Genomic DNA, 17,685 nt, shown 5'->3' on the forward strand with positions numbered 1-17,685 from the left:
AAGACATATCTGTTAAAGCACTATTATCCAACACATACAAAGAACTTTCAAAACTCAACAATAACAACAAAAACCTGATAAAAAATGAGCCAAAGACATTAACAGACACCTCATCAAAGAAGACAAACAGATGGCAAATGAAAAGGTACAGCACATCATATATCACCAGAGAAATGCAGATTAAAGCAACAATGAGATACTACCACACACCTACTAGAGTGGCCAAAGTCTGGAACACTGACAATGCTAAATGCTTGTGAGGATATTTGGCAGCAAAACCTCTTGTTCATTTACTGGTGGGAATGTATACACAATGGTACAGTCACTTGGGAAGAAATTTTGGGATTTTCTTACAAAAGCAAATATATTCTTACTGTATGATCCGGCAATCATGCAGCTTGGTATTTACCCAAAGGAGCCAAAAACATATCCACACAAAAAGTTGAATATGGATGTTTATGGCAGCTTTATTTAAAGTACCCAAATTTAGAAACACCAAGATGTTCCCTAGTAGGAGAATAAATAGACTGTGGATATCCAGATAATGGAATATTATTCAGCACTAAAATTAAATGAGCAATTAAGCCATGACAAAACATGGAGAAATCTTAAACACATGTTGCTAGGCAAAAGAAGACCATCTGAAAAAAGGCTCCATTCTGTATAATTCCATGGATATGACACTCTGGGCAAGGCAAAACTATGAAAACAATTACAAAAAATTTTGGAAGTTGTCAGGGGAGAACTGAATAGTCAGGGCACAGAAGATTTTTACCATATGATATTTAAAATGATAACTACATGTCATTATATATTTGTCTAAACTCATGAAGTGTACAATACCAAGAGTGAGCCCTATGGCAGACTATGAACTTTGGGTGATTTTAATGTGCCAATGTAGGTTCATCCTTGCCAAAAGACATATGTGCCATTCCAGTGAGTGATGTAAGTACTGGGGGAGGCTACCCATGTTTGGGGTCAAGGTATTTATGGGAAATCTATATTTTCCATTAATTTTTTTGTAATCCTATGACTGCTCTAGTAAAGTCTTTATAAGTATATACAGTTTGCCCTTGAATAATGTGAAGGGTAAAGAGTACTGATACATGAGTTGTGGAAAATCCATATATAGTTTTATAATCAGTCCTTCATTTCTGAGGTTCCACACCACAGGGACTCAGTCACTATACTATAGGGTGATACTATAGTATTTATTGAAAAATCTGCATAAAAATGTACCTGCACAGTTCAAACCCTTGTTGTTGAAGGGTTAAATGTATACAAGATGTAAATCTCTGAAATCAAATCATAAACTTTTAGGAAACAAAATGAGATAATATAAAAAAAAATAGAATGCCAGCTTCAGAGTATAAGATTTTACATTCCTAATAGTCAAATAGAAAATATCAAATTTAACATTTATTTTTAAATAGATGTACTTGAGGTTCCTAAAGTCCTTCTGGAAGTAGGTGAGGAAAAGTCTTAAGTAAATAATGATAGAAGTATTTATTACTTTCTCCAGAACCCATGCAAATATATGAGGATATGTAGTTAATATATACTCACTACAAGTGAAAAGAATAAAAATTTCAGTACTTTAAAATTAATTTTCACTAACATATATCCTCAGACTTCTCATTCTGGCTTCAGAACTCAGGTAAAATTTTCAGAGCCTTTCTACAGGAATGGTTTGAAGAGCTTTGAAAGTACCCCTGCAACATCCCTCCAGCCCACAGTTCTTACTTCTTTGCTTACCATCAAGGCCGGTGGTATTTAATAGATAAGATGGAAAAAAAAAAAAAAAAAAGGTTAAGTGAAGGAATATAAGATTTTTACATAGAGTTATTCAAAAGGGAAATTACTTTTGTTTTTCCTCTTTTATTTAATAGTCGTTTCCTGAGTGCATACCCTGTAGCTGTCATTATGTAAATAATATAAAGATTTAAGTTAGTTCTTGACCAAAAGAAGCTCACCATTGATTTACATTTTTATTTAAACAACCACAAAATGTCAGTTTCTTTTAAAAGTAAGAAATATCCATTCAACTCTGACAAATAAAAGTATTCTAATGGAGACATCATGGAAAGATATTTACAGTCAGCCATTAAATTAATTATACTCCCACTAAGTTGGGCTACTCAGTCATTTGACAGGTAAATGCAGAGACCGAATTGATGATGAGGAAGATCTATTTTGTAGTATAGAATTCAAATAAACCACTTTTGTTTTGACTGCAATCTGTTTTATTATTTTACTTGAAAAGCACCAGATGGTATATATTTTTAGAAATGTAACCTATAACAAAGTGTTTCTCAACCTGGGGTATTTTTTACCACACTTCTCTACCCTGGTCCACAAAGCATTTAGCAACCTCTGAAGAAATTTTAGTTATCAGAATTACTGGCATCTACTGGTGCTATTGGCATCTAGTGAGTAGAGGCCTGGGTTGCTGCTAAACAATTTCCAATGCTAGGGCAGTCTCTACAACAAAGAACTACCTGGTCCAACATATTAAAAGTGTTTAGGTTACATCACTGTTGCACATCTGAAATTAACACAGTAATGCAAATCAACTATACTTCAATTAAGGAAAAAAAAAAAGCGCCTAGATTGAGAAAACTCTCTATAAAGTAATATTCCCCTTCCCCAGCCCCCGACATGAAAAATTTCCCAGGGTTTGTAGTTTCTCATACCAAGCTGCAAACCACCACAAGCCAACTTAAGTTGGCAAGGTCCTCCAAACTTAAACCAGCTTAATTCAAATAGAGACTCAATTATGACCCAAGTTAGAGAGCTATTATTCATATGTCCTGTTTAAAAGGGCTTCCTGACCCACTCTTTCAGGAATTACAAAGTGCTCTCATTAGCTCTTATTAGCTCCTGGAACCTGTCTTGCCTAAAATTTCTCATGCCTACACAGTAATAGAATGAAAAATGTATCTGTGTTTACTCACCATCAGAAAACAAAAGTGAATTTATATATAATTTTTTCAAAATAACAATTTCATTTACACTGTCAATTAAAAATCAAGCTTATTGAACTAAAGAAGCATAAGAAGCTTTCTTATTACATTACTCTTCCAACATACCTGAATTCAGAGGACATGAAAAACAGCGGTGTAAATCGGTCCAGTTAAAGGCATAATTAATTAGCAAAGTCAGGCTCCACCTTCCTCCTTCCATATTGGTCATGGAGTTTCTCCAAATATTAGAAGTCCAGCTTTGAAAGCAAAGTAAGGGTACCTGATTCAACAGGAAACAGTAGGAATTCAGGCCAATGTCAATTCCTAAAAACTCTTACCAAATGAATATCCTACTACACCCACTCCAACCCTCACCATCTAAAATGTTTCAACAATGCTGTTATCTATTCTGATACTTAAAAAAAAAAAAATCTGCTAAATAACTGTGTGCTAACTGAACTTAGAGGTGTTTTTTTTTTTTCTGTCATTTCTTGTTATTTGTTTTTGTTCTGGTTTTCTCTCAGGAGCTAAGACTTATAGGATTTAAGTCTCTGCTTGAAAGAAATCTAGGACCTCAAAAGCAAATACTAGAAACCCTGTAAAATCCTCTCAGATATACGCCCATAGAAAGGTTGAGGAGAAAATAAAGTAATAAGCGCTTTTAAAATAATTTTCCTCCCTGGTCAAAAGGACAGCAAAAATACACGCAGGAATAAGGTTGCCCCACTCAGTATTCTTGCACTCACTTTAAATAATAGTGATGCACATGTGAATAAGCTTTCCAGCAGTCCATGAATCTATAAACTAGGCTCGGTTACTGTTTCCCTTGGATGGGTTTTGTGAGATTTAAGTGCTTTGTGATCAGTGACTGGAAGTTGAGCTAAAAACTAGAAATAAAGAAAATAAACTCTTTGCCTTTAAACAGAAGTGGTCCCAGTTTCCTTTCACAACCCTGAAGGGTTGTTGTACATATTAAAACTGCTGCATAGCTCCATCTCTGGTCACAGATGCCCCCTTCTCCTCCCTGCCACCCCCGCCCCGAAGATGTCAGATCTCTGGGAAACAGCGGTTACAAAAGGATGCTTTTCATAGCTTGTACTAGAAAAGCTGGCACCCCCATCCCTGCATAAAATAACACGAAACTGAGTCACAATGCTGGAAGCCGCCGTGCCTTCTGCTTCTCTTCGATGGAATCCAGATATTTTCTATGAAAATACTAAATAATATTGCGAAGTTTTTGCTCCTATATACGACATGCCGATTCTTCTAACCCTCGGTTTGCCCTAGATAATTTTAGGCTTTATCTATCAGTGTACCACGCAGGAGAGAAAAACGCAGTTAACAAGATGACAGTGTTACCTAGGTATTTGGCATCAATATTAGCAAGAGTCTGTCATTTGACGATTATTTCCCTAGCATACCAGACGGTAAAGAAAATGTTTTCATTCATCCGCAAGTGACTAACATTTATTGATGTTTCAAAATGCGGTTGAATACTGTTGCACTCTCAATTTCCGAGACGGATTTGAGAGTTAAGCTTGAATACTAATAGCATCAGTAACTCCCGCGGCAAGCGTCTCGGGGGGCTTTGGAGTGTCACTTCAGCAGGGAGGTGATGCTGGCTAGAGGCTCTTCGATCAGTCAGTCTGGGTGGTCACAGGTGATGGGAATCCTTCCCTTTCCCCATATATCCTCATGCACTGCGATAAAAATCACCGCGAGCACCGTTACCGCCAAGCAAAACGACTCCCTGCCTGCCTCGTAAAGAGCTCAGTCTGGGGAGGCAGCCGGATGCTGACCCCTGCAGAGATTATTGCTTCTGTGCGCTTTGCCAGTGGACCCTGCTAGCATTATGGAAAACGAGTTAGGGATGTGTGAGGTTTTTGCTGTATTTATTTCCTCCAAGGGAGGAAGGGCTGGGGCCAGGCGAAGAAAATCTTCAAAGACTGCTTACGGCGAGGGATAAGGCTGGAGGTAGGGGAGGGGTAACCATATTTTTTAATTACTTGTTTCTCTTTTTCACTTCCCTGTCCTGCTTCCCAAACTCCTCTGTGAACAAGATTGATTGGCGTAACTGCTATTGACTCTAGCCTCGGTTCTCGCATTGATCTGCAAATGGCCCAGAATAGCTAAAGGATCGCCAGCCTGGACAGGAGTTCAAGAAGGGAAGAAGTAAAAAAGGGTAGTGGGTGGCCCCATGCCCAGCACCCCCAGTGTGCCTCGGTCCTGGACAGCGGCTCGCAGCGGCGGGGCAAGCGGCTAAGGGGATGCGGCGGCAGAGGAAGAGAGGGTAACCGCTCTGCCCGCCCGGAGTCGGAAGCCTGTCCAACCCCGCTTAGAGGCTGTTAAATGATATAAACCTGTGACTCGTTAAACCCCGTAACTTTGCCCTACCTAGATTCGAATGCGCTGATCATTCCGCCTGATAGGCTCAAATGGGTTAAGCTCCCTCTTACATAACAGGACTGCCTGGCTGTACACAATTAAAATACTTGATTGCAGTCTCTTCCCGACTCCATCCCGTCAAGACCCACCCTGTCCCTCCCAGCGCGCCTGCGTGCCGCACGCGCACAGGCCCCCATGTGCACGATTCGCGCGCATTTCAGGAACGCGCTTACTACACACACAGATCCGTGCACTCTCCGCTCTGACCATACCTCGCACACACACACACACACACACACACACACACACACAATTTAGTGTCAACATGCATGGGGTCGGGGGTGGAGGGGGACCGCCTTCCAGTCCTTAGCGACTGACCCAATAGACACGCCAGCTGCTCTACCCTAGGCTTTGCAAGCACCCCCACCCTCCTGTCCACTCAAAAAAAAAAAAAAAAAAAACAGTATCCCCCGCCACCGTCCCTACCTATTTCCGAAAAGAGGTAAAGAGTCAACTATTGGGCGGTCGCTCGGGCAAGATGGGAAAAAAAAAAAAAAAAAAAAACAAAACCTCACAGTCCCTGGCGTCATGATGGCGCCTACCACAACTTGGAGGACTTAAAAGTTACGGTGCCTCAAGAGGTAAAACACACCGGAGAGGGAAAGCAAAGCACCGCTCTGCTCTCTTCACCTCAGCCCCGACGCGGAGACTTTTCTAGCAAAGCATCACTCTAGTGCGTACGACAGGAAGGGAAGCGTTCTGTCTCCGATGTCTCTCTCTCTCTTTTTTTCTCTCAGTTTGTGTAATAATATACCTCTTCCCGATTTTTTTTTTTTTTTTTTTCGTTTTCTTTCTGCCTCCCCCCCCCCCCCCCCCCCCGCCACTTCATTTCCCCCTCCCTGCTGCATCCTCAGTCCCCGGGCGGGGTTGCTAAGGAAACGGCCGCTTGGCAACGCGCGCGAGCCCGGGGGCCGCCGGCCGCCGCTGCGCTCCGCGCTGCTTGGGCTGCTGCTGCTGCCGCTCTCGCAGCCTCCGCCGCCGATCGCCCTGCCTCCGCCGTCGCCGCGCCTCCTCTCTCACTCGCCGGCGCGCTCCACTCCTCGCTAGATAGTGCGCGAGCCGCCGGAGAATTAGACACACTCCGGACTCGGCCAAAAGCAGCCGAGAGGAGGTGTATAGTGCTGCTAGGGGGTGGGAGGGGAGGGAGGGAGGGAGAGCAAAGAGGAGGAGGGGAGGCAGAAAGGAGAGAAACAACACCCAACAACTAGGGGGGGGGGGAGAAAGAAAAGAAACCCGCCCACCCTCCAAATTAAAAAGAATAAAAAAAAGAAGAGGAAAGGGGGGAAAAAAGAAGAAGGGAAAAAAAAAAAAAATCCTGTGGCGCGCCGCCTGGTTCCTGGGAAGACTCGCCAGCACCAGGGGGTGGGGGAGCGCGAGCTGAAAGCTGCTGGAGAGTGAGCAGCCCTAGCAGGGATGGACATGATGCTGTTGGTGCAGGGTGCTTGTTGCTCGAACCAGTGGCTGGCGGCGGTGCTCCTCAGCCTGTGCTGCCTGCTACCCTCCTGCCTCCCGGCTGGAACGAGTGTGGACTTCCCCTGGGCGGCTGTGGACAACATGATGGTCAGAAAAGGGGACACGGCGGTGCTTAGGTAGGAGGAACGTCGTGCTTTTCGTACTTGTCTCCGTCTGTCTGTCTGTCTCTCCACCTTTCTTGCGGTCTTTTTAGACCAAGTCAAGAGGCTGGTGGTGATCACTCTCAAAAGACCGCATTTCAGGAAGTCCGGGTGCTGATTCTGCCTGGAGCCCTGGCCCCTTTCCTCCCGGGCAGGTGGCAAACAGAACTGGTGATGCTTAAGCACTTTGCCGGAACGCCAAGTAGCCCTGAGATGAGTGAAGTGGGAGGTTTAGGAGGGGCCGGTGCCACTTGGAAACTCAGTTCACAAGGTCTCTGTTTTACTGTCCTGGGGTACTCTTGGAGAGTCTGACAAGTTTATCAGGTTTGTTTCTATTTTGCTGTAACCTAAGCGACTTTTTTCAACTGCTGGCTCCCTGCTCCCATGTATTTTCCCTCTCTTGGACACTTAGGCTCAATTTCTCCCTTTTCAGTTTTCTTTCTTTCCTCTTATCGCTTTGTCCCCCCGCCCCCCTTTTTTCCCTTCCTTCGTTTTGTTTTTATTTTTTTTCCAATTCCCCTCCTTCTTACTCTTTTCCATCCATTACCTCTTTTTATTGCTTTTCTGTTTTTCCTCCCATTCTGTTTTCACCTCATGTTTCCTTTTTCATCTCCACCACTCTAATTTTTGATCCTTTAATTTAATACACTTTCCTCCATTCTTTACCTTTCTCCATCCTTCGTTTTTCTTTCTCCTTAACATCCCTGTTCTGCGAGCTTGACTTCTGTCTCTCTCTCTTTTGACTCACGTTTCCCGTCTCTTTCCCCATATTGTTTCCCATCCCTGTCACACACACATGTGTGCTCCCTCTAACCCCTTACAGTTCCATTTTTCTCTCCCTCACAGATCTCTTTTTCATAACCACACTCCCTCACATATTCTCTGTTTCACATTCTCATACATGCTGGCATTTCCATACTCTCCCTAACAACCCACTTTCACATTCAGATTCTCTTTTACTCTCTAAAAAGGCACCTGCTCGCTCCTTCACTGTTCCACACATTGTCACTCACACATGTATACACACAGTCTCTGCCTCTCTCTGCTACTCTCTATCCCCTCATCTTTCCCTTTTCCTCCCTTTTTGCATTTTAAGTCTTGCTTCTTTTTCTCACTCTTCCTTCTTCCCTTCTTTTCCCCAAGCTTGGGCATTGAAATGTTTTGTCACTAATGAACATCCGTAGCCTAATTATATCTATAAACAACATTGCTCTAAGAGTCTGGTAACGTTTTTTCTACTGTGAAAATATAAATTGATGATCAGCAGTGCTTAGATCTAAACAAGACTAAACACCCTTATTCCTTCATTTCCCATCACCCTCTCATCTGCCTGTGACACCCCCACCTGACATAGATCCTGAAATCTCCCTGAAAGATATCCTTTCTCTCCACTGGGTGGTAGTTGGCTTATAAGTATAGATTGCAGAAAACCAGTGTATGTGGCACGTTTAAGGTGAAACAGAGAGGGCTATGTTTTATTTGAAACATGCAATATATTATAAATTTGATGATCTTGGATCTGGGTGTGGTAAACGATTTACACCTTCTTAAACATGCTTAGGAGTCCAAATTCATGTAGAATACTATTACAGTTTCTAATAGACACTAGTTTAGAGTGTATAGCCCTACTGTAAACAATGCCACTGGATGTGTAAAAAAGTAACAGCTTGTTGTCACTTAGTAAAATACCTTTCATTGCTGGTAAAAGAGATGAACTTCTGGTCACACTGAGGATATAAATTAAACCCTTGGTGATATTCTTTATATTAAGTTTGTTTTGGAAGTTTAAACAACAGTGGTAAGGATGAAGTGCTGTCTTCAGAGCCTGCAAACACATATCATGGGAACTGCAATCTATATGATTGTAGTAACATATTGACTATTTGTAATGAGCATTAACATTTTCAGTCTAAAGGATTTGATAGACTGCTTGTCACTTGATGGTATATCTTGGGTGTTTTGTTTATAAAGAATAATCTAATGAATACTATGGCTAATTAAAATAGCTGAACTCAGGGTCTGCTTCTAGGAGACCTATGTGTAGTTCACTCACTGCTGCCAATAGTGAAGCTTCTCTAACTAGCGGCAGCAATATCTTTCCAGTTTTGTTGATTTGGTGCAGTCCTTGTTTACCTGTGTTCACCTACCTCATCCACTTATACTCTGTATCCTGAATTTTGTCATATCTTAGTTTAGAGAACTTTTGACTTTTAAACTTTTTAAAGAGAATAGTATCTCTGTTTCTTTTGAATAATGTTTCTTACCAATTACGGTTTTCTTAAAAAATAAACAGAATCTTTCTCTTTTTTTTTGTCATATGAAACAAATCTGATCCGCATTACTCAAAGTAATTAGTTTACAGTAATTCTAGAATCCTCTAGGAATTGATTCCATTTTTTTTTATCCTTTTACAATGACCATAGGTTTTAAACACTTTTAACATATATAGTTACAAGAACCCCTCTCTCTCTTAAAAAAATGTTAAATTGCATCAGTTATTTTTCCTGCAACTGGTATTTACTCTGTTCATAGACCAGTACAGAAGAGCTTAAGGACTATTTGAGTGTAAGTCAGGTGAGATATTTTTCATCAAAAGTAATGTCTCAGAGTTATAGTTTATGTTTTCCACTTTGAATACTTGGAATTGTATTTAGTGTAATTATCTAATTCATTAGAAAACAAAACAAAATCTTCCCTCATGCAAACACGCCTTCGCATCAAAGTATAGAAATCTAGTACTCAAGAGTACACTTTACTGAGTTATGTGATATTGTTTATTAAGCTTTACATGTTATACTTTATTTTTAATGTAACATATTCCTCCAAGTGTCTCATAAAAAGCAAATAGTGGCATAACAGTTATCAAATAACTTTAAGTGCTAAAGGCCTGAAAGTGCAAATGTGTCAATCAGTGACTCTGTTGCTTGTGGTTACACTAATGAAACAGAAGTTTAAAGGTCAAATGATACATTTCTATCTCCTAAATGCCAGAGTGTCTGTTTTAGAGAAAAGAATCAAGAAAAGCAAACCTTTTCTTACGTTTTGTTATCATACAAAAGGGAATCCATTCTGTGATCCACCAACTATACCTATCATTCTATAAATCACCTTCTCTGTTTGGATTAGAAGACTTATAATGAAGTTCAATTTAATAATTTCAACATTCTTATCATTTTAACTTTGCCTGTTAAGGTTAGTTAAGCAATATATTAAATGTCAAAATGTCCCTTATGTCTAATAATGATATTCACTGATAAGTCTCTGAAGGATTCACTTGAGGTATTTGGACATTCTTGTTGAAGTATTTAATGATGCATCTATTCAGTACAATAACACTTGGTACCTCCCTTACTTTAAATAAATGCATGGATGTCTGGAACACATTGTAATTTGCTACCAATACAAATTAACATTTTCACTAAATTATGAGATACTAGATATTAGATTGTTACCACATTTACTACTTATTGATATTTTATACTTAATAGAACTTGTTAATCTGTATATGGAGAAATGAACTTTTTCTGTAGTCTTCAAATTGTATTTTGTAGTACCTGGAAGATCTAACTTGATGTTTCACCAGGTGATGTAGCAAAGAACAGGACATTCCAGAACCACACTGGTCATGCATTAGCACCCAGTGTTTCTAGATCTAGAAAATCAAGGGGAACATAACTCTGCTCTAGCTTAATACATAAATTTCAGATGACTTTTTTTTGTAGCTTTGCAGCTGCTTTAATGTGAATCAGTCACTTTATTCTTACCTTAGTAACAAATACAGTTATGTCGACATGCCCAAAAACATTTAATATTCTTTTGAGATAATACAAGGAACAACCTCATTCATATCCTCCCAGTTTTTAAAAAGACATGTCATTTTTAAGCAAGTTCTTTCATCTGTTTCTACTTCAACTCGTCTATGAATTTTGTACATTTTAAGCTGCCATCCTGATATGAATTCAAAATATCCTATTCTCTACTTGTCATCCTTTAATAAAGGAAAGGAGATTCTTTTCTTAAATGTGATATCTTCTTTTACGTTAGCAAAGTTGAACATAACTTTGTCATTTTAATGCAATAGATTTCAGTGAAAGTTATATGAGATCCTAATAATGATATTGCAGTAGGGCAAAAGACTTTTGCGTCAATCACAGAACATAGAGTGCATTTACACAGAAGCCATTTCCATTGGAAATCACAAAACTTTTACGAGTAGATTTATAAATGTATATCACAAGTATTTATTACTTCTCAGACTTTGCTCAATTCATTTGCCTTTTGATTAGACTACATTGAATTAGTTTTGTTTTGAAATGCATGCTATTGGATACAAGAAAGTAAATGATGTCTAAGAATGCAGAATTGTCAATAGCAATATACCTCGATTATACTGTACTTTCTGAATATCATTGAAGAGTGTCTTCAATGGTAGAGTCTCTTCAAACTCATCTGTTGAGTCATTCCTACCTATTTATGTGTTCCAAATATACTGTTCAACTCTACAGGCTTTTGCAATTTATAACATTAAGGCATTATTTAAAAACCTATATGCTTATTGAATAGTGTTATTGAGCAATTTTTTTTTTTAATTCTGAGGTTTTTCTCATTCTTTTCAAAAGAGAAGGGGTAATAGATGGTCATGCTGAGTCATTTTGGAAAAATATGCTCCAAAATATGGAATAAAATGCTACAATGTTACCTGTAGTGATATGTAGAACTGTTGTATTAGCATGAGGCACTACTTGATACATTAATACATAATCATTCATTATATTAAAGAACAACATAGCATTTTAAAATTTTCGAGATGGATTTGTTTTTTTCTAGTCTTTTTAGTCCAGAAGAACTAATTAACCCATGTGGTTGTATAAATCTTTGAGCACAAGCATGTTAATGAACTACTTGTTTTAAATAGTTGAATTTACAATTAAATAGCTCCATGAACTAAGTTAATTCTGAAATACCTGAGTTGCAAAATGTTTGAAGAATTACTCACATCCTGTAAGTGACAGTTCTGGGCCTTATTGACCAGATCCAACTTTTATCCTTCTGCTATCCTCTGCTATTGGAGATAGACAATGAATCTAATCCCCAGGCTGTATTCCCTCGTTCTTCATGTCAGCTGTTTTCAGACTGTGGTTGTCCAGTGGCTGGTAGTTTTGGGAGAAGGGAGTACATGATGAGTGAGAGGCCAAGGTGTTTCTCCCCTCCTACATTGCTTTGGGCAGTGTTCAGCAGTGTCTCCATCTCCCATTGGAACCTCTTTGCTCCAGTTTCCACTGGATAACCAACTTGGGCTTCTGTATACAGCTTCACCCATTTCTTCTTCCATCCTAAGAGTAGTAGTGGCTTCCTAACATTCTAACTGTCAGGTTATCTTACCATCACCTATTCTTCTCAACTTTTCCATCATCTTTGCAGTCAGTTCTCTGTATTAAACCCTCTAAGTTTTAAATATTCAGAGTGGTTTACATTCTTCTGATAGAACCCTGATTAATATGTGTTGAAAAGTAAGAGTTTTAGCGATTTTTAATTATATTGAATATTGCTCATGGTAACATAAATATTTGCTTCCTAGCACTGGATATAATTATTGTTTAAAGAGGCAAGAATAGAACCATAATAACACTGGAGCATATTACAAAAAAGAAAGATGGATACTTGGGGTATTGTCCACACCTAGATTATGGTGAATACAATGAACCAATTATATACATTTTAAATTAAATATAATGTTAAATAATTAAAGTATAAATAATATAGCAATGCTATGAATGGGAAAAATAGTTGATGAATATAAATTGGAAAGAATCAATAATACTGTATCTTTTTTTTTTTTGACTGAGCAAAAGGAGAACCAGGGCTAAACTCTGTTTGTGGATATGTGATCAAAATTTTGAACTAATTCCTACAGTGTTGACATTGAAATCAATAGGAATTAAAGACCTTTCTTTTTTTGTAGCTTAATACCTGAAAAGCAAATCAAAGTTTCCAATTTCTTATGAAATATATGAAGTGTATGATCATAACAGTGCATGTAACCACTGTAGAAATAAGCCTCTCGAGCCATTTGAAACTTTTGGTTAGAAATCAGATCACCTTTCTACCATATCCTGTTCAAAATGTCATACATACAATAAAACATTATAGACAACATATTTCTAACATGGAAGAGCTACGGGAAGCTTTATTTGTTGGTATTTTTTTTTTTCAACTCTCTCGTTTAACAGAGTATTAGATGATGCAGTGGCCTTGCCCTTACATGCTTCAAAATAATATCTTTCTAAAAGATATTATATAAATGTCTGGCTCCAATATAAACAGCAGTCATCATAAAGTCCTACTTTTGCTGCCTTTCTCCACACTTTTGCAGGAAAGATGGTAACTTTAAACCATAAATGATGCAGTTATTCAGTTGCTACGTTGTACCAACTCTTTGCAACCCCATGAACTGCAGCACTTTAGGCTTCCCTGCCCTTCACTATCTCCTAGAGTTTATGCAAACTCATGTCCGTTGAGTTGGTGATGCTATCCAACCATCTCTTTCTCTTTCACCCCTTTCTCCTCCTGCCTTCAATCTTTCCCAGCATTAGGGTCTTTTCCAGTGAGTCACCTCTTTACATCAAGTGGCCAAAGTATTAGAGCATTTGCTTTAGCATTAGTTCTTCCAATGAATATGCAGTGTTGATTTCTTAATAGTCATCTCTAAAGGATGCTCTAGAGAAGATTTTCCTGAGTTGGGACAGAAGTTGGACTTGACTCATTTCTGCATTTCATTGTTCTTAAAGCTTTGTTGATCCATTACAGATTGCCATGGACATGTCTATGTATAAGAGAAAATAAAATGTATTGCTCTTTTTTTTTTTGGAGCACTGTATTGCCTGCTTTCTTGCTTTTGTAGAAGAATTTTTAAATGGGATCACATGCTTTTTTGTCAGAAATTTTATGTGTTTCAAATTCAACAATGGTACTAAACTTCCCAGGCTATTAAGAGAGTAAAATCCAGGATTTTTCTACATAAGCACTGTCATTAGCAAATTGGATTTTAATTGGACTTCCCTGGTAGCTCAGTTGATAAAGAATCTGTCTGCAACACGTGAGACCCTGGCTTGATTCCTGGGTCAGAAAGATCCCATAGAGAAGGGATAGGCTACCCACTCCAGCATTGTTGGACATCCCTAGTGACTTAGCTGGTAAAGAATCCTCCTGCAATGTGGGAGACCTGAGTTTGATACCTGCACTAGGATGATCCCATGGCAACCCACTACAGTATTCTTGCCTGGAGAATCCCCATGGTCAGAGGAGTCTGGCGGTACACTAATTAATTAGTACACCATATCTAAAATATGACAATTTATAGGATATTGGAGAAATTTAATAATAGAAGTTTTTTGATGTTTTGTTCAAGTATATTTCTTTTATACTGTGTTAAATTTGATTGGCAAAACACCTGGGTTTGTAAGCTTTATGACTGCTGTTCATCCAATTCTAGGGCCTTAATATTGAACCTTGCCTATATCAAGCCAGCTTCCCCTATATTTTAAATTAATGAATCTTTGGAAGGATAAGCAAAAGATTAAATGTATGTGTCCTTTAGATGATTAATTATTTCAAATTTTAATAATTGTAGTATCTTTATTGCTACAATAGATCTGTGTGCTTATCGTGATTGAATACTTTTTATTGACTCCATTTATCAATAGTCTCTGTCTTTAAATAATGCCTGCAGAAGTCCTATTGGATTGAGACACACACATTGTAATCATTCAGTGTCTTTAAATTGCAGGATACAAGCTATTAGTGAGCCTTGAAGAAAATGTATTAGCTACTAAAGGTATTTTTTAAAATAAATTGTACTAAAATAGGGTAGAAAGCATTATACATAGTAAAGGTAAGTATTATTTGATTAAACTTTTATGTTTTATGTTTGTGTGTTTGTACTCTGTCAAGATTTTGGATGTATTTTTTACTGTAGGTTTCATCAGAAAAAGTTTGTAATGCAATTGTAAGGTACAGATTTAAGATTATTGAGATGCATTTAATAGTTTTCAGAAGATCTAAGATTTTAAATTTTATAGGAAGGCTATTACTCTTTGCAATTATAATTAGTAGATGACAGGAATAATTCAAAGTAGCAAAATGTCCATTGTAACCTTCTAACATATTTTCTTTTCCTGCCTCAACTCATGGAGTCTCCTCTTCCTTTCTCCTAAGGTCTCAATTAAATAAAATCAATAAAGATACAGAGGTAGAGAGAATTGGCTATTTGTTGAGAATGAATAATCTCAATTGTGAAAAGTAGCTACACTCCCCAAGCCAGAGCTTAACTTTTGTATCGTTCTGACTATCTCCCAGAGGGAGGTCAACTGTACTTTATAAGCCACAGTGTATTGATACTAGCTGATAGAATTTTAATGTGGTCATATGGCTTTGATTTATAATGTTGAGGAGGTTATCTATTAGCATAGTGTTTTCTAAGCCATATCAAGTTCTGAATCCTGACAGAAGACCTTTGACGCTCTTAAGCATCCAGCTGGCATGAAATTTGGTCTTTTAATCACTTTCTCTAGGAAAAGGGGAATATAGGAAAGGAGGAATTTGGCAGTGTTGCTAGCATTATTGTTGCTCTTTTGAAGAGAAGCCAATGCATTATACTTTCTGGATAGCTGGTAATTTGTTCAATTTAAGGAAGATGTTTATAACCCTTTTTCGTCCAGAACTAAATTATTTTTCACTGAATTTCACTATCCTTTGGACACAGGTCTAGTGCCCATACTCATGCTACAAGATTGGGCTTATTTAAAACTATAGATACTGCCATAAAGTATTGAAAGATTTTGGATGATTTAAAGGGCACTGAGGGGAAAATGTGTTTGTTCTGTTGTCTTCAGAAACCCCCTTTCCTCTCATGCAACTAAGTTAAAAGATACTATAAGGATTTAAGAGATACTGTGATCGTATGAGCTATAATCAGAAGTCAGGAGAGTATTTTCTGTATATTCTCTCCGTTATATCACATACTATTGTTTCAAAATATTGCATAAATAAATCAAAGGGATCATAAAGTTTTCCTAATGTTATGATATTTCTTATAGGAGATCATATTTAGATATATCTGATTTGTAAATAACTTATTTTCAAATTAATGTCTTGGTAACTGACCAGCTAAATAGAAAGTGACATCTGTATTACTTAACATATTGCTGGCACATTGTTAGTTCTCAAAATCTGAATAGGGAGTGAAAGAATTGAAGGAGAGCTGAAGGAAAAGAGAGAGGAAGAAAGGGCAGGAAGAAAGTATGTTATGATATATAAGTGACTTCTAATCAAAACCTAAGACTTTAGATCAGTGGGATACATAAAGTTCAGCCTGTATTATCCTACATGGAATAATTGCAAAAACAGGGAATCAATTTTATTTCATATAGTTTATTAAATAATCAGAATAATCCTAAATTTATACCCTTCCCATGATGAAGTGATATATATATATGTGTGTGTATGTATATATATATATACGTACATATACACACACTGTGTATTCTGAAGTTCTGAAAAAATACTTTACACTAAGTATATATCTTCCTTCGATGTTACTAGTTCATTTATGTTTATTTTAAAAGGCAGATTAGCACATTACCTTGGCCTGCCTGTAGTTAGGTCAGAGGCTAATATGGAGAGAATGTGTTCACAAAAAGAAATTATATATAAGTCATTGAGTTAACTGCTTACTTGTCTTCTTCGGTATATGTTCACACATTGCTTATATGAAATAATGGATACAAAGAGTTAGTTTAGCTTATCCACAGAGTTTGTCTTTTATTGTAATTGTTTAGTTGCATTGAAACCTGTGATGCTTTGAGGTGTGCAGAATGGGAATAATGAGAGTTTGAATATCTACTTCTCTATTTCCTGGCTATGTGACCTTGAACAAATGCCTTTAGTTTGCACCTCCCTGGCAGAACAACATGGATCATATGAGGTAATGCATGTAAAATGCTAACGTATTATCTGCCTTTTAGTAAGCACACTTATATCAGCTGACGGTTTTATTCTGCTTTTGTTCTCCTAGTCTCAGTCTGAAATTTGTTGGCAGTACTTATTGATATGGGCATATTTTCCTCATTTAAATCATTTTACCAGTCATTTGTGAAATCACTGTATAGTATCCATTGAAGATATATTTTTGTTGTGATATTGTTAAATAATGCTTAAGTGAAACCCTGTGGTATCAGATAGTGAGCTGAGCGTTGGGTCAACAGAAGGCTGCAGGGAAATTTGAAATAAAGAAGTTTTTACTCACAGGGCTTAGAGGAAGTAGACTGCACACCTCTAGGGGCTGCACAAGGAGGTCAAGGCAGGATGCCTGTCGAGAGAGCAGCAGGACCGGGGGCACGTGACTTTATCGTGGTTCCTGGGTGAGATGATTTAGGGTTCCCTGGTGAAGGACAGATTGGTCAATTCCAACCAAAAAGAATTAAATTTCATCTAAAGGGAAGGCACAGGTCAGGAGGCAGGGGAGAATGTTGGTCACAGGGACTGCTGAGAAAATGATGGCAGGAACTTACATTTGCCTGTGAGTCTTCTCAGCTTATCTAGGACATGCACTGGCCAGAGCGACAAGTGTCAGCTCAGGGTCTCTTTGGCCACTTAGCGCCCACTTA

At 38.2% G+C, this 17,685-nt stretch overlaps 1 protein-coding gene across 1 annotated transcript in view; it reads left to right on the forward strand.

The window, feature by feature from the left end:
- Window positions 1-6,726: 6,726 nt before the first annotated feature.
- Window positions 6,727-17,685, forward strand: part of NEGR1 (neuronal growth regulator 1) — a 961,959-nt gene continuing 951,000 nt past the window's right edge. Inside the window, exon 1 of the mRNA XM_061121612.1 lies at window positions 6,727-6,997. Coding sequence (XP_060977595.1) covers window positions 6,822-6,997 — 176 coding nt within the window. The 5' untranslated portion in view covers window positions 6,727-6,821. The remainder of the gene's footprint in view (window positions 6,998-17,685) is intronic.

Source organism: Dama dama, chromosome 20, assembly GCF_033118175.1.
Source record: "Dama dama isolate Ldn47 chromosome 20, ASM3311817v1, whole genome shotgun sequence".
NCBI classification, from domain to species: Eukaryota; Metazoa; Chordata; class Mammalia; order Artiodactyla; family Cervidae; genus Dama; species Dama dama.